The sequence below is a fragment of the Molothrus ater genome, chromosome 4 (assembly GCF_012460135.2).
Source record: "Molothrus ater isolate BHLD 08-10-18 breed brown headed cowbird chromosome 4, BPBGC_Mater_1.1, whole genome shotgun sequence".
Taxonomy (NCBI): Eukaryota; Metazoa; Chordata; class Aves; order Passeriformes; family Icteridae; genus Molothrus; species Molothrus ater.
Window position 1 is genome coordinate 21,325,895 of NC_050481.2, and position 23,506 is coordinate 21,349,400.

Sequence of the window (23,506 nt, forward strand, 5' to 3'; positions counted from 1 at the left end):
AGCTGCGTGTGCGTAAATCACAGCGGGGCGAAAAGGAGCACTCCCCTGTTAAAAAACAACCCAAACAACGCGGCTAACCTGGGCACCACGCGGGCTTTCCGCCCCCTGTCCCGCTCCGCAGCCCCGTCCGCGGCGGCCAGGCAGGGCTGGGCCGGGCCGGGCCGGGCCAGGGGAGGAGCGGCGGCAGACGGAAGTGAAAACAAGAGCGGGGGGACGGAGCTGCCGCCTCGCAGACGCGCTGCGGTGTCCTCGTCTCTCCGCGCTGTGCCGCACCGCCGGGTGAGTGCCGGGGCGGCAGAAAGCGAATGGAAAATAACCAGGGGGGGAAAATCAGGCAAAAAGTCAGCCGGCTGGGCGGGTTTGTAAAGCTCCTCTGTGCTTATTTTCGTTTCATTTAACTTCTGTAAGCAAGGCGCGCAGCTTGCCGTGGTGGCGGGGTGCCGGGGTGCGGCGGGGGCACGGCCCGGCCCCGGGGCAGCGCCTCGGGCAGCCCGGGCTGCGGGACACCTGCGGGGCTCCTCGCCCTCAGCCGAGCGCTGCCGTGCCCGAAGGGCTGCTCGGGCACAGGGCTCCGGTGTGCCCCGCTCCCCGGTGTGCCCCGCGCTTTGGGGCACCCGCGGGGCTGCACGCCGGCTGCCCCTGGAGCGGCTGGGCTGTGCGAGCGCCTGGAGCCGAGACCGAGCGCTCCTGGGGGGAATTCTGGTCCCAGCCTGCGCTGCCCGTGGGGCTCCTCGTCCCGGGGAGGTGGGCAGAGGGGTGTGTTGGGGTGTTCGGGAGCTTGTGCCGTCCCTCCGGCACGGCCGCCCCGGGTCAGGAGGGCCCCGCTGGTGCTGCGGGACCGGCGGCTCCGAGCCCGGGCCGGCGTTCGGCCGGGGATTTGAAATTCCCCCTTCCAGACGCACCGAGCGTCTGATCGTCCAAAGGAAAGTTGCACAGTTTCACCCTTAGCTGGTTTGTTTGCGCAGTGCTCCGCACGTAAAGCGAAGTTGGTGGTTCGCGGTGTTTCCCTCTGGCTGTTGCCCTGGGACATTTTAAGTAATTTGTTAAATAAAACTTGGAGCGGGTCTTCTTTGTTTGCCGTTCCTTCCTAGTGTATCTGTCGGGCTAGAGATGCAGATATACCAGAATTAAGGGGGTGAGAAAGGAAAGATGAGTGATGCTGAGTGTGATGCGTGGTATTTCAGAGCGCAGTTTCTTCCTTCCTATTTCCAGTTGCTACAAATGAAAAAGGACGGTATCAATTCCTAACAGAATTATTTTTTTTCCCTGGGTCTGTAGCTGTAACGAGTTGATGCTCAGTTAAAAAAAAAAAAGCTACACAGGTGCTGTAGTTTCAATTGCCAGGTAAAGCCTGCTCACCTGTGTGAAATAACTGCACTGTATGCTGGTCAGTCGATGTGTCTTGGTTTTCTGCAGCTCATAATTTAGAGGGACCTTCACTGCAGCGGTTTTCATTTAGCGGGAGTGAACAGAATGTGTATTTTTATGCTGAAAGAAATCTGTGACTAATTCAGATCCTCTTTTTAAAGGGATTCTGTGTGCGGGGCAATTAAACAGCTTAGTTCTCGCTTTAGTGGTGAGCAAGCCTCCTAAGAGTCCCAGCTCGAACTTGGCGGGTACTTTTCTTCCTCTTTAGCCTCAGGAGAGCTCAATCTTGTGTGCTTCCCCTTCTGTTCACTGGTGCTTGTCGAGGTTTTTAAGGGTGGGTTGAGTAAGCGCCTGGGGTCGGAGCTGCCCCTTTGCTGGATGCCAGCAGGCAGTGGTGGATTGGGAATGGCTCGGTTACCCCGGCACCTCTGGTACAAGCTCCAAATTCTGCTTCCTAATATATATATATATATCTCTGTATATCTATATAATATATATATATATATAATCTCTATGTATAGATATATATGTATCTTGTGCTGCCTAATGCCAGTAGCCCTGCTCTGGTTACCTGAGTAACCAGAGTAACTTTTGTCGGTGTGAATAAAAAAAGTCTGGGTGGATCTCTGCTGCTTTAGGAGGTCAACCCAAAAAAACGTGCGTTGTGGATGACTCTTGGGGAGTGACATCCTTGCATCGATGGGGGCTGTGCGATAGCCCTGCTCTCATGCTCCTTGTGGGTGGGCTGCATTTGGAAAAATCCACCGCCTCTGAGAAACTAACGTGGCCCCCGGCAATGTACGAACAGCTAAACCCGGGCTTTTCAGAGTTTGGTGGGGTTTGCAGCCGCCTGCTGCTGCTTGGCTGAAGGTCCACCTTAAATGTCCCTATATGAGTATGGAATCTGGCTGTGCCCCGGTGTAGTCTTACACCAGCCTGCCCTGGTGTGCTCCTGCCGGGCTTCAACTATACAAAAATAGACGGCATCCACTACCTAAGATGTCATTGTAACATTACTTATCTGAGGTGGAGCTGAAGCCCTTATCTTTGACGCTGAACAGCGCTTAAATATCTCAGTTGCCTTTTAAAGGTAATTTGTTAGCCACGCTTGTGGAGAGGGAGATGCTTGGGTTTTGCTTCCTCAGCATTAAATCGGGACTGTGGATATTTTGCTGTAGTTCTCGGCTTTCATTTGTGGGTTGGTTTTAATACCTGTCTTGTCTGTGATGTTGTTTTGCCACTATGAAGCTATGCTATAAAAATAAAAAAGTTGCAGGGACTTTTTCCTCTGACGAACTGCAAAGTTGTGATGCTTTTGGCATTGTTGTGTTTAGAAATAAGCTTTGAGCTGATGACAGGGCAGCATATGATACTAATTTTGTTAGAAATGAATGTGCTAGTAGTGCTAATGTCTTCCATACTTCGATTTAAGGGATGCTGTCAATTCATGCTTGTCTCAATATTGACTTTTTTTTAAGCTGAGTTTTAATGCTGGATGGTTTTACCAGCCCTGCTCCACACAGTGTTTTGTTAGTGAAAAGTAGTTGTCAAACATTTTGGCAGCGGCAGTTCTCAAAGTTTTGTTTCCTCCTAAGCTATGGAGGGAAACAACATATGGGGAATAAAAGCACAGGTCATGACAGACCTGGTGTGGGGTTTTTGGCTGTTTTGCGGGAGGGGAATACAGCCAAAGAAAGAAGTTTTTCAAAATCGCAGACAGTGCCTTTTGGTTTTATCATCTTTAATTTAAATCTCTAATCCTCTTCTGCAGGCATCAGTTCTTTGGATTTGGTCGGTGAATACCAAACATCATGAGCAACTACAGCGTGTCTTTGGTCGGGCCAGCTCCCTGGGGTTTCAGGCTTCAAGGGGGCAAGGATTTCAATGTGCCTCTGTCTATCTCTCGAGTAAGTGCATTTGCTTCTTTTCCTGCATGTGGGTATCTGTTATGCTGTGGCCAACCCACAACCTTCAGACAAAGCCATTAATTATAGACACTGGGGCTCAACTTGCCCTGTGGCACGGAGGGCTGTTGGGGGTCGGGGAGTGAGGGATAGAAAGGGGAAAATAAATCTTTATTGTTTAAAGGCTCCAAGAAAAAAAGCTTAGGAAGGACTTGTTCATTTGAACTGGTTGTTTTATCTGCATTTGTTTATTCAAATAACAAAAGAAATTACCCTCGAATTCCCTTCGCTGTTCCCATCCAGAAAATAGGGATGCAGGGGTTGAAGGCTGACAGGAAACAAGCAATTTACTTTGCTGGGCTGAGCCTGTGCATTTCAAATGGGAAGCAGTGGGGGGAAAGTCACTCGTGTTACACTTGTTTATTCAGCAGCTCTTAGCTGCTCGAGGATCTTGTGGTGCCTGTTATTGAAAATACTACCATTTGTAATAAAAAAAGTGCTTAAATGACAGTAGTTGTAAATAGCAGTTCATCCATACGTGCCTGAGTGAATGTGCCAGTTTCTCATGAGTGTTTTATAGAGTATGTGCTCTGAACTGGTATTCAAAGGATTTGAGGAACTAAATCAAAACAAATATGATCTTTGTACCCAGCACTGTCTAACTAGTTTCCTACTTTAAAACTGTGTTTTCAGCAAGACTTGTCTTTCATTGTGGGCTAAGTTTCAAAGCCTTTTACAGATGGCTGAAGCACTTTGCACATAAAATATAGGGACAAAGTTTGCAGTATTCAATTTCTAGGATCACTGGAAATCTCTGGGTGAAGGGACTTGCTTTTGATGGCCCTGTACCCTGACACCTTTAAATCTGATTAGCCAGGTGGAATCATTTATATACAAATGGCCCCTCTGTCATCAGCTCTCCTCTCCCTTCTGCATTTTCGTGGAGTTTGGTGACAAAGATGAATTATTTTTTACACCTGTTGGGATGGCAGAATTGATACTGCCCTGGGAGATGGAGCGGGTTTCTATTTGGGTTTATGCATCATGGTGATATTTTTAGCTAATCTTAACTAGTGTTTCAAACCCTTCCAGTTCGTTTAGTCTTGGCTTATCTTATCCACTGGTAGATTATGCTGGTGAAATTAAAGTACAGTTTGGCTCTGAAAAATTCTTTTTATATGGCTTAAATAGACTGGAGAGCTTAGAAATGCCTGGGTACTGATTAGGACAGTTAATATCTGAGACAATAAGGGGTTGAAAGGCAGTTTATTCTTGGATTGCAGGGACTTTAAAGCTGAACTGTAATTCAGTTTCTTGTTCAGTAGCTGGTTACTTGTACACTAATGAGAAATTTGAAGTGGAGATGTGGATGGAACTCTGATTTGGTGGTACAAGGGCTTTCATGACAAGGGTTTACAAAGGCACAGGAGCTTGCCTGCGCATGGTCCTGTGTGTGATACTGACTAGCATTTAAGCACTATAGGCAGTCAGCCATGTGAAACTACCAGCTTTGGGAAAGGGTAATACTTTTTTTGTACAGGCCTTTGTTATCCTGGAGATCTAGAGTGCAGTCCTGCCTGCCTGTAAGCAGGCTTCCCATCTAAAAGAGGAAACATATGTTGGAATTAGCCTAGACTACAACTTTATTGCAGGAATCAAATTCGCTGTCGCACGGAGTAGCCTGGAGGAATTGGCCTCAAGAGCTACCTATAAAAGCCTCAGTTATGGGATTCCCTAATGACAAATGTCAGTGCCCACAAGAGCAGAACATAATGAAAGACAGGGTCTGGTGTGGTTTTGGAGCTTTAATTTGTTCATGGGCGGGGAAGCACAATCTCCACTTCACCTGAGCACCGCTCCTGCACTGTGTCTTCCTACTTGCAGTTAAAAGTATGCAAGTATTAGACTGCCTGGTGCGTTTTTTTTATCCCCCCCCCCCCCCCTCCTTTGGATCAAAAAAAAGGCTTAGTTCTGGTATGCCAATCCAGCTTTGGCCCAATGGTTTTTACTGGAAGAATTCAACACCCATGTTCCTGGTATGCTAGAACACTGTGTTCAATTCACGCCCCCCAAGCCGTTCTTTTTCTGAAGCAGCATAAATTCCTTCCTGTATCTGAAGGCTGCTAATTAAATTATTTCATCAAAACAGTAATGAGACAGCATAATTATGTTCCTTGGCAAGGAGGACTCTTTGGTTTGGTTTTGTTTTTCATTTGTCCTCTAGATGCTGAAGCTGAATGCTGGGCTGCTGAGGGCTAATTTCCTGCTTTAGTTTAAACTCCTTGAAATTAGGTTTAAATAAAGTGTAGTTCACGAAACACAGAGAATACACTGGTTTCTAAAGATGTTTATCTGAAAAGTTAATCTCTTCACTAATGATTTGAACAAATTAAGATCTCACAGTTCCTCAAAGAAAGTTTTTAGTAAGTCAGTTGAGTTTGAACCAGATACAGTTTAAATGGGCGTATTCCTTGTTGCCTCTGAAGGGTAAAATGAGCCTGTTTTGTGTCCTTCAGTTGAAATTCTTATGGTCAGCTAAGATTAACATTAGTTCAGGGGTAATGTTTGACTTTCCATAAATTAGTATATTGCAGACTAGTCAGAACTTCTTAACCAATAGCAACAGTTATTGCGGGGTAATGTCAGTCACTTTATAGAGCTGAGTGCTGTAAAGTTGCTATGTTTAATTATACAGCTGTACACATTTCATGGGAAGCAATAAACATGATGCCGGGGTTGCTGTGATGTGATGGTTATTACATGTAGCAGTCTGTAATAAGTAAGTATACACTGTATATGCACACAGTTATGTGTGCATACATTACATGTATACATGGCCATATAACGCAAATGCATGTGCCCCTTTGTTTCATGAACTTGTATCTGGCTGGACTACACCAGGGTGGCTTTTCCCAGTCCTCCTCCCTGCCTGGTGAAGGCACTTGTCTGAGCCCTGCAGAGTGCCACTGCACAGGTCAGGAATTTAACACCGGGAAGCTGCTGCAGGGTGGTGGGAGTGTGATGGGCGGTGTGGTTCCCATGAAGCAAGGGCCCCTGGGAAGGAATTTGCTCTGAAAGTAAAAAGGGATAAAGGGAGGGTTGAGGTTTATTAACAGCCAAGTGTTAAAGTGGCTCAGGCTGCCACATGTCAGTGTACTGTGGGACTTCCAGGTAGTGAATTCTGAGGTGGCATTTGCGTAATGAGAGATTGCAAACTGTGAGTAGCTGGCCTGCAGTGATGAATACAGAAATTACTAGAGCCCAGGTGTGCAAACTTAGATTATTCTGGGTTGCTGTTCTTACTGTTTCCTCATGGTGGTTTATGTTAATTAAAGAAGCAACTGATGTCCTTATTCCTTCAAGACGTATACTATGATGTAAAAACAAAAAAAAAAAGAAGGGAAAGCTAGAGGAGATGAGAAGAAGATTTGTTTGCGCAGCAGTTTATTCTCATTCAATACAAGGAACAAATGTAGTTTTGGAAATAAAGTACTCCAATATATTACTAGGTAGGATTCATGAAGTGGCTCTCAGGCATGCTAAATTCTATATTAACAGAATTTGGGGTTAATCATATCTACAACATTTATTTTTTTGAAGTGCAACACAGTAGCTTTTAAAACTATCTATGCTTCTTTCAATTTTGAAGTAATATTATATTTGCTTTACTTTTTGGCGAGTTGATTAGTTCCCCATGCTTCTTTAACAAAGCCAGAATAATCTCAGTAAGCATGACTAACAGTCAAAACTGCTGTCCTCTGCAGGCTGAAATAAATGTTGTTTGGTATTGGTGATGTATTCATTATTTTGGGATGACCTGTGAGAGATTTGGATACTTGTTCCAAATGTGTGCTTGACATGTTAGTAGCTTATCAAAATTTTTGTGATGTAGTCTCTAAAAAGTAGTTCTCTCTGTTTTATGGCAATATTCATGACTAGAAACAAGGAAATACTCAAGCAAAGCTATAGTTGGAAGATTAGATAGTCTATAGGCAAAATATGCCCTCCCACCTAATGCAAATACATCAGATGTTTTCCTATATTTAAGTTACTTTCTTGTTGAATCCTGGTGACAAGTTGAGCTATTGTCTTTCAGAAGATGTTTTGCTGTTTGTTTTTCTCTTGCTGTAGGAATTAAATGGAATACAGTTGTGTTGAGATGCTTGACCTGACTGATAGCTCTGTTTTTCTACTGCAGCTTCTTTCAGTGTGTTTCCCCACAGCTTCTTTCTGTTTCACTTTTCTTCTTCAAAATACCCAAAACAAACAAACACCACTCCTACCTCAGAAATAACCACTTGGGTTTGCAGTTTTCTCAGTTTTCATTATTTCAGCTGTTTCAAGGATGTTTTTGTGTTGAAGTTGCAAGCTTATAGTTGACAAAATACTCATGACAAGAAGTCTGTTGGCAAAAAATACACTCAGGGAGTAGGTGGGAGAGCAGTTCACCTTGGGATGAAGTAGGGAATGTGCAAGTACAGCACGTCAGCTGCTCAATATTCATCCCACATGAGCATCCTGACATTCTTTATGCTGATATTGGGAGGTCATTAATATGTATGAAAATAGTGAGAAGACAATAAAAGGAAAATAATGTTTTGAGTGGACCTGGAGCATGTTAACTTTGGCTGACTAGAGTCTGGCTGAGCCTCTTGCCCTTGTGTTTGTGTGAATTATTTTATTGAGCTGTGTGTGTCATTTCCAGTAAAATCAAGTTTAGTGTAAGTATGAAATAAGTTATTTTAATGGAGGGCTGGGGAAATAGTCTTTCAAGCAGGTATGTGAATAGGAGAGAAACATTAGAACTGCTGGCCTGGCCAGTGATAATTGTGTCAGTAACTTTACGCTTCATCCTGAAAGCTGCTGAGAGCTCCTAACTAAACCCTAGCTGGCAGCTGCTGGCATTGGTATGCTGGGTTGATTTGTTACTGAGTTGTGATGGTTTGCACAAAATGCAGCTGAAGATGCATTCCACTGCTGCAGCTGAGGTGGATTGGGAGCTGGCCGAATGGCAGAGCTCAGGGCTGTGATCAATGGCACAGAGTCTAATTAGAGGCCTGCAGCCAGTGGTGTTCCCCAAGAATCAATCCTGGGTCCAGTCCTGTTCAACTTATTCATCAGTGACCTGGATGAAGGGATGGAGTGTCCCCTCAGCAAGCTTGCTGATGGTAGAAAACTGGGAAGAGTGGCTGACACAGCAGTAGGCTGTGCAGCCATTCAGAGAGATCTGGTCAGGCTGGAGTGTTGGGCAGAGAGGAACATAATGAAGTTCAACAGAGCACTAATACAGGGTCCTGCACCTGGGGAAGAACAACCCTGTGCACCAGGGTTGCACCAGATCTGCTGGAGAGCAGCTCTGCCAAGAAGGACCTGGAGGACAGCAAGCTCCATGAGCCAGCAGTGTGTCTTGGTGGCCAAGAAGACCAGCAGAGTCCTGGGGTGTGTTAGGAAGAGCAATGTGATTGTGCTCCTGTACTGATACCTGGGTGAGGCTGCATCTGGAGTGCTGTGCCCAGTTCTGGGCTCCTCAGTACAAGAAAGACAAGTGAATGTTGGGGGGGCCCAACCAAGGGCTGTGAAGATGAGTAGGGGACTGGAGCATCACTTTTTAAGGGAAGTTCAAGAGAGTTAAACCTGGAGAAGACGTAGCCTGTGCCCAGGACAAGGGACAACAGACACAAACTGAAGCACAGGAAGCTCCATCTCAATATGAGGAAAAACTTCTAAAACTTCTTTATTTCAAGTGTAACAGAGCACTGGAACAGGCTGATGAGACAGGCTGTGGAGTCTCCTTCTCTGGAAATACTCAATACCCACCTGGACAGAATCCTGTGCTAGCTGTCACAAGTTAGCCTGCTTTAGCAGCAGGGTTGAACCAGATGCTCTTCAGACATCCCTTCTAATCCCAATCTTTCTATAATTCTGTAAGTTCCTGGCACAGGTCAGAGATGCTGTCAGATGTCACAGCCTGTACCCGCTGATGCTGCTCCTGGGACAGCAAATGCTGTATTTTACAGGAGCTATCAGTACTTACTATGAATTGAATGGGATTTGCCAAGATACCAAGCAAGAAGTGTTATTCTGTTCAGTTTAATGTTGTTTACAAGATGTGGTTTACTGAAAAATATACTGACAGTGACAAATGAGCTACCAGTGCCAAAGTCTACATCCTCTGTGCACCAAGTCCTGAAGGAGCAGAGGCTTTCCTTTGGATAATTACAAAGTTCCCAGCTGCACAAGTGGTTTAATATGAGCAAGTGTTGAGAAAGTCCTAAGAGTGCCGGCTAGTGCTTCAGAGTTAGTGTAGTTGCAAGCAACTGTCTTTAGAGAGCTCCTCAGTTTAACCTAAAGATGGAAAGAAAGATCCATTGGTATGGATGTAATTTCCTGACTGCCTCTTGTCTAACTGTGGTTTAACATCTTTGTGCTGAAAATTGGCAAAAGGGCTGTTTCCTCTGACAATTTGTTTTCCTTCCCTTGTCTATTCTGTTGTGTGGTTTAAAGAATGACAGACCAGCACTGGTGTGTGAGCTTGGGAAGAAGGGAAGGCATGGGGGAGAAGAGGCGTAAGAAAAGTGTCTGCATCTTGTTCTGTTCGTGACCTTATTGGTTAGACAGCCTCTTCAGACTGAGTAGGAAGAAAATTTTTAAAAAACCAGTCCCTCTGCTGATGTCATTCCACCAAAGGTGAAGCTGGCTGTACTGGGAGAAAAAGGAACTAAAGAGTTTGTAGCTGAGGGATGTCTGATGTTATGTGTGAGCACATTCTTTTTACATTAAAAAATGCTGGTTCTTCTTTTTTCCCTTATAAGTGATGGTTTAGTTACAGTATGAGGAATACAAGCTAAATATTTCATTATGGAAAAACTAAAGTATTTTTTGCAGTATCTACTTCTCAAAGACAGATGTAGTGAAAAAATAAACTCTGATTAGATGTTCAGAGCAGATGCAAAATTGGCAGTCCTTCCAGAGGCCAAAAGACAGGAGCATTTATTGAATAGTAACTGCAAAATATTAGGCATGTTTTCTTTGCAAGTTTCTCGCCCTGGAGGCCTGACAGCTTCTGTTGACTTCCCCACCATTTGGAGATGCTATTTTTAGTGTAACTGTTTTTCTCATTATTCATTGGCCGATGGCTATCAAAAGGCATTGTGAGAAGAGACATGGTGTTGAAGGGTTTGTTTGTTTGGCTTTGGTATGGAGCCAGGAGATAACATTGTTGGCTTTTTTTCTTTTTAATTATTATTTGTTTTGACTTTTTAAGAAAAGATTTCATATGTTACCAATATAAGGGAAAGTGTGAGAGAAAACTGTTTCTCATATGCCTAAGGCAGTGGAAATATGGGAAAGGTGATATTCTTCCTGCCAGTGGTCATAAAAAATGAACATTGAGGCTGAGGTTAGTTTGAACAAATATGAGGAATAGAATCATTGAATCATTTAGGTTGGAAAAGTCCTATAAGATCGTTGAGTCCTCAGTGTCTTTCTTGTAATGAGGGGCCCAAAACTGGACACAGGATTCAAGGTGTGGCCCCACCAGTCATGAGTACAGGGGTACAATCCCTTCCTTGGTCCTGCTGGCCACGCTGTTTTTGACACAAGCCAGGATGCCATTGGCCTTCTTGGCACACACTGGCACACATTGGCTCTTGTTCAGCTGCTGTCACCCAGCACCTCCAGGTGCTTTTCCACCAGGCTATTTTCCAGCCACTCTGCCCCAAGTCTGTCACACTTCATGGGGTTGTTGTGACCCAAGCAGAGGAACTTCTCCTTGTTGAACCTCATTCACACCTCAGCCCATTGTTCTGTTGAGTTAGTTTGCTTCTACATGTGGCTATTACAAGAGTAGAGACAGGAGGGATGGAAGCCACTGCTAAGGCCAGTGTTCCATGAGTTTGAATGACTCAAGTCTTCAGGGCAGTGACAGCAGTGAAAATATGACAGAAGTACCTCTTCAGGTTCCCTTGCTTTGTGAGGTCCTCAAGCTGAATTTGCAGAGGGAGGTACTATCTTTTCGTAGAAGAGCAGATAAGGGTTGCCTCCCTCTTCCCATTTATTTGCTTCTTTCATTGCTCACCTTTCAACACTGCCAGTTACTCGGGTGATGTCCCACACACAGTGGCTTTACATCTTTTGTCACTTCAAGACACCAGTGCAGTTTTGTGTAGCTGCTTGGGTATGCTATCCTGAGTAGAGAGGTAGTATGGGGAAAAATGACATGCAGTAAGCTGATGATCTTATCATGATACACACCCTTAAAGCAGATTAATAAGCTGTGCACCAAAAACTGTACTTTACACCAAAACTACTAAATAAGTAGCCACAGAGCACAGAAACTTGCAGACCAGAAAATTTCAAGTGGAATAGTCCATAATATTTTACCACTATGGATTAGTATTGCAGTTTTTTTCTCATTTTGAGTTACTTTTTCATTTGAAACTTCAGCTTAAACAGTTAAGCTTAGTAGATGTAAGAGATAGTTGAAAGTATTTGAACGAATGAACTCTTGCAACTGCTGTCAGCTGTGCCTGTAGCAAAGCCCTAAAGTAAAATGTAATGCCGTGTGTGAAGTCCCATAGGCTAAAAAGTAGATCTTGCCAGGTCTCTAGTAGTCCTGTTGGAAAGGTCAAATGGTTTTCATGTTAACTGGATATGAAAGAAGTTTGACTTATCCTGGGCTATATTAAGGAATGATCTAACTCAGTATCTAGTTTTATCCCTGACAAGTAATAAAACAATGTGAAGTACTTGCCCTGGGAAGGCAACAGAAAATTTTATTTTGTGCTAATTGTTTCATAGTTCTTTTGAAGACCTGACTAGTGATTTAGATGCTAAGCCTGGATTAACGTAGAATGCATCAATTTCAGGAGGGTAAAATTCCCTGTTTATTTAGCTTTTGTATTTATGAATGTAACTGGACTATGTTTAGTTATTCTTGCACTGTAAATTTATTCAGACTGTGGAGAAAATGATCTCAAGTGTCTCTAAGTGTGATGCTGTATTGGTAGCAATGTCATTTGAGTTTTTTTAAAAGAAATTCTGTAGAGCCAAGGCAAAATGCTGTAAATATAAAAAATGCACACACAAAGGTGTATTTTTGTTATTAAAAAGATTGTATCACTTTGGTGGAAACTCTAGCTATAGAACATTTTGTTCAGAACCCTTGAAAAACAAAAGCAGCTTTGCTGTGCAAAAGCTCCCTCTGCCAAGCAGAGGAGCTCAATCTCAAAGTTTATAGTGCATCTGCTATTAAAGATTTTTCGATTTAATGTGCATCTTATACATGACAAGCCAGCTGTAGTTTTGAGTCCAGTGTTTTCTACTGGTTCTGGACTTTGCGTGACATTGTGGAAGACATGGGGTGACAGGTTCATGGGATTGTTTATCTACAATTTGCATGTGTATCTGAGCAATACCTTCTGTGCTGTTCTAATTTTCTTTACCTAATGCCTTTAAAAGGAAGGACAAAAACTAACAAAAAGTCAGGGGAGATTTACAAACCACAGAGCTTGTGGAAGTAGGGTTGGGCTTGCTTTTATTTGACCAATAGGGAAATGGAAGCCTTGTAAAGCTTTAAACATCAAAGACCTCTTGATAGATTCATAGAATCTTAGAATGGGTCAGATTGGAAAGGACTACAGTGTGTCAGCTGTTCCAGCCTCCCTGCTCAGGCAGTGTCATCCCAGAGCACATGGCACAGGATTGTGTCCAGATGGTTCTTGGATATCTCCAGTGAGGGACACGCTGCAACCTCTCTGGGCAACCTGTTCTGGTGCTTGGTCACCCGCACAGTAGAGAAGTTCTTCCTCACATTCATGTGGAACTTCTGTGCATCTGTTTCTGACATCGGTGAGGTCCCCTCTTGGTCATTTCTCCTTGAGGCTGAACAGGCCCAGCTCCCTCAGCCTTTCCTGGTTTGAGAGATGCTTCAGTCCCTTGATCATCTTTGTCACCCTCCACTGGACCTGCTCCAGGAGCTCCATGTCTCTCTTGTCCTAAGGACACAGCACTCCAGATGTGCCTTATCAGGACTGAGTAGAGGGGCAGGATCACTCCCCTCGACCTGCTGTCCGTGCTCTTCCTAGCTCAGGATCCACTTGACCCAGGGCACCCTACTGGCTCATGGACAGCTTGGTGTCCACCACGACCCCCCCATCCTTCTCCACAGAACTGCTCTCCAGCAGATCAGCCTCAGTCTGTGCTGGTGCATGAGGTTGTTCTTCCCCAGGTGCAGGACCCTTTGTTGAATTTCAGACAGTTCTTCTGTTGGCTTTCTGCAGCTGCTCCTCAAATCAGTGTTTTGAATCTAGACTGAATGAGTGTTCTTTGGGTAGTATGCTAGCAATTGTTTAGAAATGAAAAGGCAACTCCCAAAATATAGGTTCAGAATATATTTAGCCCTTGGGGGATGGTGCACTGGTTCTTTGTCGGGGACTGATTGTTGGAGTCATGACTTGATCAAGTGTAATGTAAATAGTCATCAGGGGCCACAAACAGCCTTGCAGAGGAAGCAGTAATGGTTGGAGAGCCTTGCGTCCCACCTGGCTGCCTGAGCTCCTGTCTTCTTTAAATCTTCTTTTAATGCTGAGAGGTGTGAGGAAGGCCCCCCTCCCCAAATACTGGCTCTCTCAAAAGTGGGAATAAGCTTATGTAGTACCAAATAGTCTTCTTGGATGTGAATTGGCCTGCCCCCCTGTCAGTGCTACTCACTGCTGAAGAAGGTTGGCAGAAGAAAACCTGTGCTTGCATTTTTGTGATGGAGCTTAAAGCCAAATCCATAGATGAAGTTCTTCCTCCATCAGTGCCCTAAGCAGTGGTAGTAGGTGGGACTGGTGCAGCAGAGGTTGTCTCAGCCCAACAGGCTTGGCCACAGGAGCTGGGTCTGCTGGCACAGTGGTGGCAGATACCTGGATACAGTACAGGCTAGAAGTGCTGAAGCCAGACTTGCTAGGACATGTCTGTCAGTGTACTAAGCTGTGAAAACTGCCACTGAATGCTTATTAAATAACCACTTCTGTCAGCTATGAATACATTCTCTTCTCCCCACTTTCCAGCTGTCATATTTTGGCAGCTGGCTAGAATCTAAAGTCACTGTAGCTGGGGCGTACATGAATCTCCTTTGAGAGCATAATTTGTAAATTAGTTTGGCATTGTGCAAATCGATTGTAATCCTGTAAATACTAATAACCCAGGCCTTGGCCCTGGAGAAACACTCAAGGAAAAGTGCAATTGTGGGCATATAAATTGTTACCGTAAGATGACTCTTGAATAAGGCTCAGCCTGTATCGATGTACATCACGGCTCAGCACCTTGCAGTTTTGGTTCTTCAAATTTGTTGCCAGGAAGAAAGAATCACAGACTTGCTTGGAGGAGACAGTTGACCTTTCCCAGACAACTTTATACTTTGTCTCGAAGATGCATGAGCCAGTGATTGTTAGCCTAAGAGAATTGACTAGCAGGGATGTTTGTGTGGCATCCAGAGAACTCAAATAGAAACAGCCCTTTACCAGACAGCCAAATTCCATCAGTACATCAATTGCTTTAGTAGTGCTAACTCTTGCCCTGAAAATGTAGAGATGCTCCATCCCCTTTTCTCTTTGCAGTATGCAATTATTGCCTAAGTTATAATTTTTAAACTAGAGATTACTACCCTCAGAGCATGTCCTTTTTTGGGTGGTTTTGTAAAACTTATGAACTGCTGGTTAAATAATTGAGCTTATGAACAAAATACAGATGAGTAGGTGTTTTTGACTGAAAGAACAAATTTTATGTAAATGTCTAGAAATGCAATTCACTTTCAATGTAAAAACCTAAAGAGAGTTTCCATGAGGTGTGCACTTAAAGCTTGGAGGCTTGAATTCTTGCACTATCTCTCTGGATAAAAGTATCACCATCCCTCTTACGTCAGAGGGAATGTGAAACTCACTGGCCAGTGGAGTAGCTCTTCTGTGGGAGTATTTTCCTCCATTGACACATCTCCACTTCAGCTTTAAAATGTACAAACTGCTGTTCATTGAAACTTAAAATTACATTAATTAGTTTTGATATCTGAGCTGATGAAAACTGCTGCTGTTGCAGTTGACAGCCCAGATTCATACGTCTGTTCTGGATGGTGTGGGATGAAATAACTGGAAATTACTCACAGGAAACTCTGATTACAGCAGTCAAAGGAAGGATTTAGGGCAAACCAGTTGGTGTTGATGCTTCGTAACCTCCTACCACTGTGGAAGGCCAGACTGCTGGGGTGTTCTCCCACTGCTTCCTCCTTGCAAATGAATGTAAGGCATACTTTTGGCATTGGGATGGAGGCAGATGGGTGAAGTACAGGATTTTGGATGCCTTAGTCATTGACGTCAACTGGTTCCTGACCTCATCCACTGGATGGAGTGCCTCCAGTGCTTCTGCTAACTCTGAATGCCTGCTCTGTCACTCATTCACTCTGTACCTTTTTTTTTCCTTCTTAATTGCATGTCCTAATTTTCTCATTCCTGCTTTCTACATTCCATTTCAGAATTCCGTTTCTTTAGCAAGGAATGTATTCCCAGGGCACAAAACGAGGCTTTGTAGAGATTTTCCTGTCCTGCTTTGCCCTGATGATGATTACCTAATCAGCCTCTATCCTGCAGCAGGGACTCATTCCCTTGAGAGAAATTTCTGTATGACTTGGAAGGGGCCTGGATATGGGAGATAAGGCCTCACAAGAGGGAATTCCTCATGAAGAAAAATATTACCCAGAATGAGGGGATAGAGATGAGTGTAGTGGAATGTGTAACTGCTGTGCTTCTGGGAAAGCATACACTTGAGAGGGGTGGCATGCAAATAGTTTAGACTTAAGCACAATGACATTTAAGTAATGTTAGTGTCAATTCTAGGAAACGATGGGTATTATGAATTAGGAAATAACCTCACTTCAGTATTTAAGATAGCTAACCACTCAAACTCAATCAGAGTTGGTTTTCTAGTGCCATTTTTTTCAGTTTCTGATAAATAGGTTTGAGTTCTTTAGTTTGTTGTCTGTTTTATCAGAAAGAGGAAGGTAGTTTTGCAAGAACACAATTTGTACCGCCTTTAAGTTTTGTCTTTCCTTTTCTTAGCCTGAAGATTTGTGCCTTACTGCTGAAATAATTCTACCAGGAGTTTTTGTTCTTATGATTCAAGAGAAATGCTGATCAGAGTCCATTATTACCTGTGACGCTAACAGGGTTTAGGATTAATAAAGCAAATGAAGGGATAGGAATAAAAGAAATAAGAATTAGGAACCAAAAAAATCACAAGCTAAAAAACGTACAAAACTAGTGAATATATAGTATGTTTGTCAGAGAGCTCCAAGTGACAAATGATAAAAGAGCCTTGGACTCTAAAGCAGGTGCTATAAGTAGCTATAGGAATAGTTTGTCTCTGTTTTGAATTGCATTAGTACTGCATTGCAAGTCTGTAACCATCCTTTTCCTTCCCATTTTTCCGAGCTGTGCCAGTCCTTGCAGAGTGTAGTTTGTCCTGTGCCCAGCGCTGGCTTTCTGTTATCAGAAAAGCAGGGCTGGATATAGGCAGCTTTTGCTTTATGGGTGTAATTACAGGAAATGCTTCAGCATCAAGAAACAAGCTGCTTTTTTATGAGCAACTGGGTGCCCCTGGATTCCTGAATAAATACTGTCAGCAGCACGTGCATGCTTTGGGTTTCCAACCCAAAAAACACTGCAAGCTTCTAGGGAAAATTCTGTAGCTGGTGTTACATGTGAGGTGGAGAAGTGGGTCTACAGATTTATTGTGGCTTTTAGTTTCCTGACAGATTTTTGACCTTCCTGGGCATGACTCAACTGTGTATTCCAGTTTCTTACTGCCCAGCGTGTGGGGCTGTCTTTTGGAGCCTGCCACAAGATCCCTTCAGCGCTCCCAACATCATGGCAATGCTAGTGTCTTCATTCCCTCAGCCGCCTCAGGCCATTGTGATTCAGGAGAGCACAGGAGGTTTAGGTGTCATTTGCCCACGAGACTGTTACAGTGTGATAGGGTTAAATGTCATAAAGAAGGTAGCAGCTTCATTGGCTTGATCTCTGTTAAAGAATGAACTCTACAAGCAAAGTGTTGGTTAAAAAGCATGCAGAAGATACCAGTTTGGCCATTCTCCCATCCCTTTTATTCATACTGGGAGGAAGAGTAAAAGTTGTTGTTGAAAGGCTTGAATAAAATGGAGCCAAAATCTGTGTCATCAGAGGGGCCTCACTGCAGCGCGCCAGATCTGAGTTAGTTTTGCCAGTTGTCCCATAAAGAGGAGGAAGCGCTTTGTGATATGCACCAGTAACCTCATCTGGATGTTAATCAGGACCACACATAGCTGTCTTCAACCTCTTGCTGTCTTCCTGCGTGTTGAAGAGATATTCCTAAAGCAGCCCTTCCAAAACTGCTGCAGTCAAGATTATATAGGAATACTTTTGCTGCTGCTGTTCTGGAGTGTCAAAGTGACTGAATTTTTGGGAGGGGAACATTGCAGGGGGTTGCTTTTAAGCTGCCAGTCCTTTGTATTGATGAGCTTGTATCAAAATCTGAATTCAGTTTAAATCATCAAAATAATCCTTTGGTCTTGCATTGCAGGTTTAAGAAAAGTAAGCTGGAAAACCCAGCAAAACCTCAGAGTGTATCTTGGCAATAAAACTGTGAGATTAAAAAGCACTACTTATTTCTAGGGCCTGACTCATGGTTTTTGAATGTGTGAGGGTGGCAGTGCTGGCTGGTCAAGTAGCATTATAAATATTTCAGGACTTTTGGGCACAGAGCTGTGCCAAATATTTTTCTCATGTTTGGTTTTCTTTCCTAATTCCCGAAACAAATTTTTGCAGATCTCTTATAATCTGGGTTGTGTGTGTAATTAAACAGACAACATGTTAAATCTCAAAACTTCTGGAAATGGTGCATCAAATTCAAGTATTTAAATCAATTACATAGTGACCAAAGTGTTGTTGACTGTCTACAAGCTGTTTTATTGGGACATGGTGTATGCAGTTTCATGTATATGTGGTACAGGAAAGTGAATTACAGAGCAGCTGGCTTGCTAGAGATCTTCAGAACTAAACAGTGCATGGCCTGTGTGGTAGAATTTTACCCTGTTAGGAAAGTAAATTGGGCAAATTGGCTGATTAATAATGGTGGCTCCAACTTCTGGTGTCAGCATATGCAAAGCAAAAGCCGTGGTAGTGTGTGGAATAATTGAATAAGTCTTCTGCCTTCCAAGAAGCCCATGGTGCCCTGAAACTCGTTCAGCCAAGTCCTAAATGAATTATCCTCTGACAGATTGTGCTCTGGGGGAAGTATATTTCTATTAGTTTTTACAAGGCATTGCAAGTTGCAGCAGGCGCAGAATGTTAAAAGATAGAGAAGGCTTTCAGCGGATGTGTGTGGGAATTTCTTGCTCAGGACTTCATTAAACACTGGTATGTGGGATGCTGCAGGCAGAGAGGCAGCAGGTCCTCTACCATGCCACAGAGCCACTTCTGGCAGTGTGGGGAGGAGTGGGCAGAGCAAGCACTGGCCTCATGCATTTCTTGGTTGTGACTTGACAGAAACACTGAACAAGGGCCCTGCAAGCTTTAAAATGGTAACTGAGCTGGTAATTGCTTTTCTCCAAGTACTGAATGTGTAAATGTGAACAAGCTGTTTGATGCAGTACTGAAATAATGAGGTTTAGAGCCATGTGTGGGCAGCAGCCTGTGGAGGGTCTCTTCTGCTTGTGGTATTCTGGATGAAAAAGATGAATGAATGCATACACTTATTTCTGTTATTTGTCTGTCAGAAGCATATTGAGTCCAAACTTCCATGCTATGTGGATAGGCCCTTTAATGAAGAAAGTTTTGAGCTTCCTTTGCCTTTCAAGGATTCAGAGTCACAGAATGGGTCAGGTTGGAAGGGACCACAGTGGGTCATCTGGTCCAGCCTCCCTGCTCAAGCAGTTCTAGAGCACATGGCACAGGATTGCATCCTGTTCTTGACTATCTGCAGTGAGAGACTCCACACCCTCTCTGGGCAATCTCCAGTGTTCAATCCCCTGCACAATAAAAAAGCTCATACTCGTATTCAGGAGTTGGAACCTCCTGTGCATCTGTGTCTGCCTGTCGTTTCTTGTCCTATCAGTTGGCACCACTGGGAAAATTCCGGCTCCATCCTCTTAGCACTCTGCTTTTAGATGCTTAGATTGATGAGGTCCCCTCTCCTGGGCCAGATTCACTGGTTTCTTCTGGTTTAGAGGAGATGAGACTTTAGCTGGTGAAAATTCTGTATTACTCCACAAATCTTCTTTGCTTCTTGTGTTTGCTGCTCTTCTAAGAAATATATGTTATGTGGAGGAAGTCCTTGTTAACAGGGGATGGAGCACAGCAGGCCAGATTGTGAGGAAGTGTTGGAATAAGTAAATAGTGGGTAATAGTAACGAATCTTTCTTGAATATATGTAGGAAATATACTGCTTTAATTATAAATTTTATAATTATAAATTATAAACTTTTCAAAAGCACTTCAACATTAAGATGCTGGAAGTAGGTATGGGAAAGGTCTAGATAATGTTGCATACATATCTGGGCTGGGCCCAGTCATTGTGAACTGTGGGGATTGTAATGTATGTAAACTCTCATGACTTCTCCTCTCGCAGAGAAGAAAGAATGTTGCTTACAATATGTGCCTTATGTCTCCATATGCTATTGTTTAAAATGAGTAACTGAGAGCAGAACAATGAGAATGTAACAAATTTGTGAGTGAATTACTCTACACAGTTATTACAGGACATAATTTCAGTGCATTAACTTTGAAGCTGGATTTCAGTGCAAGACAGGGCTCTATATTGTAAGTTAGATTTTCCCTCAGATTTTTAACCAATACATTGTGGGAAAAAAAATTAATTAATACAATCCCCTTAAGAGAAACTCCAGCCTTAATATCTTTTCCTTTCTTTATTTCCTTCACTCTTGATATAGAGGAATATGACAGCTGGCATGATGCCTCCTTTTTGAATTTTGCCATTTAGCATTTCTGGGAGCTGGATATGTGTAGAAAGTTGTATAGGGACAAATCTGTTTTTCATACCTTTTGTAGTCTGTTTTTCATCAGATAGAAAAATGTTAATACCCCCTGAACTTTCCTCCTTTGGCTCACCCATACACTAATTTACTTGAGCATTTCCTGTATGCTGTCTCTGGGTATGGAGCTTGTGCTTTCCATCTCTGCTTCATTACAGATCTCCACCAGCAGACAATGGTGCCTCATTCCCAGGCTTCTTGGAGTACTTCCTAGGACAGTCCAGACTTGCATACTGCAGCAAATTTGCAATGTGCAAACTTCTGGAAGGGAATTTATCCTAGTCTGAAGTGAAACTTGAAAAAAAGAGACTCACAGAATGGGCTGGGTTGGAAGGGACCTTAAAGATCATTTAGTTCCAATGGCTCTGCTGTGGGCAGTGACACCTTTTGCTAGACCAGGCTGGTCAGAGCTGGAAATATTCAACCTGGCCTTGAATATTTCCAAGGATGGGGCACCCCCAGCTTCTCTGGGCAACTTGTTTCAGTGTCTCACCATGGTGACAGTGAAGAATTTCTTCCTAGCATCTAATCTAAATATACCCTCTTCAATTTTAAATGCTTCACTTTGTGTGTATGTTGCAATACTGTTGATATTTCCTATATCCCTTAGCAGAGTTTCCTAAATTATCTGGTCAAAAGAAATCTCCCTACAAAGAATTACTGCTTAGAAAAGAAAAGCTTGGACAATCCTGTTTCTTCCACGTGGTGAAATGTATTTTGGTACAAGTAAATGAATATTTTCATAAGTGATGAATAAAACCTTGGTTTTCAAGAGATTTTTCCTTGCTTCTATTAGTGTGCTTTGGCTTTGGTAACTTAGAAACACATGAAGAATACAGCATAGAGCTGATTTGGCTGTTGTGTGAATATTTTACATTTCTTCAGGGTCCATGAGAAAGTTTGTGTTGTTTGTGGGCAAATTCCATTCAACTCTGCCCACTGTGCTTTAGTATATAAGCAGATGCTAAAATTTGGACATTTGAACATGTGGGTATTGGGATTGACATCATTGGTCTGGAGTGGTCACCTCCTGCCAGCACTCTGCTTAATGATCTTATCTTCTAAAACTTTTCCTCTCCACTGTTTTTTTTCTTTTTTTTCCTTTATAGTGAAGCTGAAATAAGAAGGTGGTATTTTCCTTGCAAATATGCCTTGCTCTTCCACTTCACTGCTGGTCTTGAATGCTGATGAAACTGTAATTTGTTTCTCTTTTCCAGTTCTTTAAGACTTGCAGGTCTCCTGAGAACTCAAATATTTTTGCATTGGGGAAAAAAAAATCTTAGATTATTTGAGCCAGGCTACAAAAAAAAAAACCACCAAAATTTAAAAATGCAGGAATCAAACCACAAATAGTCACACCTTTTAGGGGAGGATAAGATGATATCTCTCAAAAAGCTCTTCCTCATCAGCAGTTATGGAGAAATTTACTTTGGTGCTCCCTAGAAAATATTTTGAGTTATTAATGAACTTTGAAACTTGATTTAATGTTATTTTCCATAGTCAAGAATGTCTCGAAGCTCTCGAAATGCCAACTTATCAATTCTTGCAAGGAATAAACAGACTCATGTTGACATAAGTAGGCTTTCATGTTTATTAGTTTATAGTGTAGACATAGAATGTGCATGTATATGTCTCTCTGCCTGGTTTGTTTTAGTGCTGCAGAATGGTGAGGAGGGATATGTTGCAACACTAAGTTTTTTGTTCAAAGTACAATCTGATCTGCTGCCAGCAGGCACTGGAGAGCTGTCATGCCAGGCCCAGCATTTTATTGATGCATACCAGCCCTGACACAGAGGTGGTAACAAATACCTGCCGGGGTCATGGCTTTAAACGTTTTTCAGCGCAGCCCTATTACCAAAATGTTCAGGATCAAGTATGGGTTTATGCATTATAGCTGAGTGTTGCAGTTCAGTTTGGGGTAGGTGCAGTGTCTGCAGGCACCCACCACAACTCTCGATCCAGGATTAGGAACTGGCTCCCATGAAAAGCAGGATCTGCCCTGGCGCCTCCTGGGGAAGGTGTGGCTTGGGCTGTGTCCTGTAGGGCAGCTTCATACCTGCAATAGTTTGCTATGGCCTGACCATTCTGCTACTTGACAGCACTGCAAACAAAAAAAAAAAAAAGTGATTGCTAAATTGTTCGTGAATTTGAAGTGAAAACCAACCTGATTTGTGTGTTTTCAAGCCCCTTCCCTCGTTGGGGTCTCAAAGCAGAAGGGATGAATTTCGCTGTCAAGACAGACAAGTGGCAAAGGTCTCAGATTCTTTCCTCTTGTTTGTTGCATTTCACATACCTGCTGGAAGCGTTTGTCACCTGCCCTGGGAAGGAGCAGAGGTCTGAAATGTTTCAGTGCTTTGTTCTGTTTTTGCCTTGCCCTTTAGTGGGAAGTATGTGTGCAGGTAATGCCCCAGCTATGGCACAGGCTGTCCCCTGTCCCGCCTGACCTGTGTCCCAGAGCGTCACACCACGTGTGTGCTGCTGGGGCTGCTGCCCTGCCTGCCTCTGCTGACCTCTCTGCACTTTCTGCTATGGCTGCCTCAGCCCGGCCCTGGGAAACCACCCAGGCCCTTCCCTTTGTGCTCAGCAGACTTGAGGTGGATTCTTCTGAATGCTTTTCTTATTTCTACATTAAAACGAGGCCTTTGTTCACACTTAAACAGTGAAGTTTGGAGCTGTAAATCAGATGAGGAGACCAGAGATCATAGCTAAGCTCAATTGCAAACTCAGCTTGTTTCTCTCTGTTCAGAGCAAGACCCTTTTCCAAGAACCTATGGCATTTTTTCACTACCTTTGGGATACTGCTGCACGTCTGGATTTGGCAGAAGCATTAACTGTCTCCTGTAATTCTTAAAACCCTAAAGCTGTGGCACTGCTGTGCTTCACCAGAGAACTGGACATGAAGCCAAAGGTTCATTATAAAGCATAGCAGTAACACAATCTATAGCAGAATATTAAAGTGACGTGCTGGCTGGATGTGCTGTGGTTTTAAATAACTTGCATTCATGTCCCCTGAGTGCCAGATGAAAGTTTAGACTCTTGCTGGGCAGCCCACACCATGCTTGGAGTACACTGTTCAACACGTAGGCTCTGGGGCACCAGTGTCTCTTTTGGAGACCTTTCTCTATCATTTGCTCTTCCATTTATTTTTTAATTGGACAGAGGCGGGTGGGTT

The 23,506-nt window shown here is 43.4% G+C and overlaps 1 protein-coding gene across 5 annotated transcripts in view; it reads left to right on the forward strand.

Moving 5' to 3' along the window:
- The first annotated feature begins 230 nt into the window (after positions 1 to 230).
- PDLIM5 (PDZ and LIM domain 5) overlaps positions 231 to 23,506 on the forward strand; it is a 126,577-nt gene continuing 103,301 nt past the window's right edge. For all 5 annotated transcript variants that reach the window (XM_054514687.1, XM_054514686.1, XM_036382460.1 and 2 more), the window contains exons 1-2: positions 231 to 279; positions 3,140 to 3,275. In XM_054514687.1, coding sequence (XP_054370662.1) covers positions 3,180 to 3,275 — 96 coding nt within the window. In that variant the 5' untranslated portion in view covers positions 231 to 279; positions 3,140 to 3,179. The remainder of the gene's footprint in view (positions 280 to 3,139; positions 3,276 to 23,506) is intronic.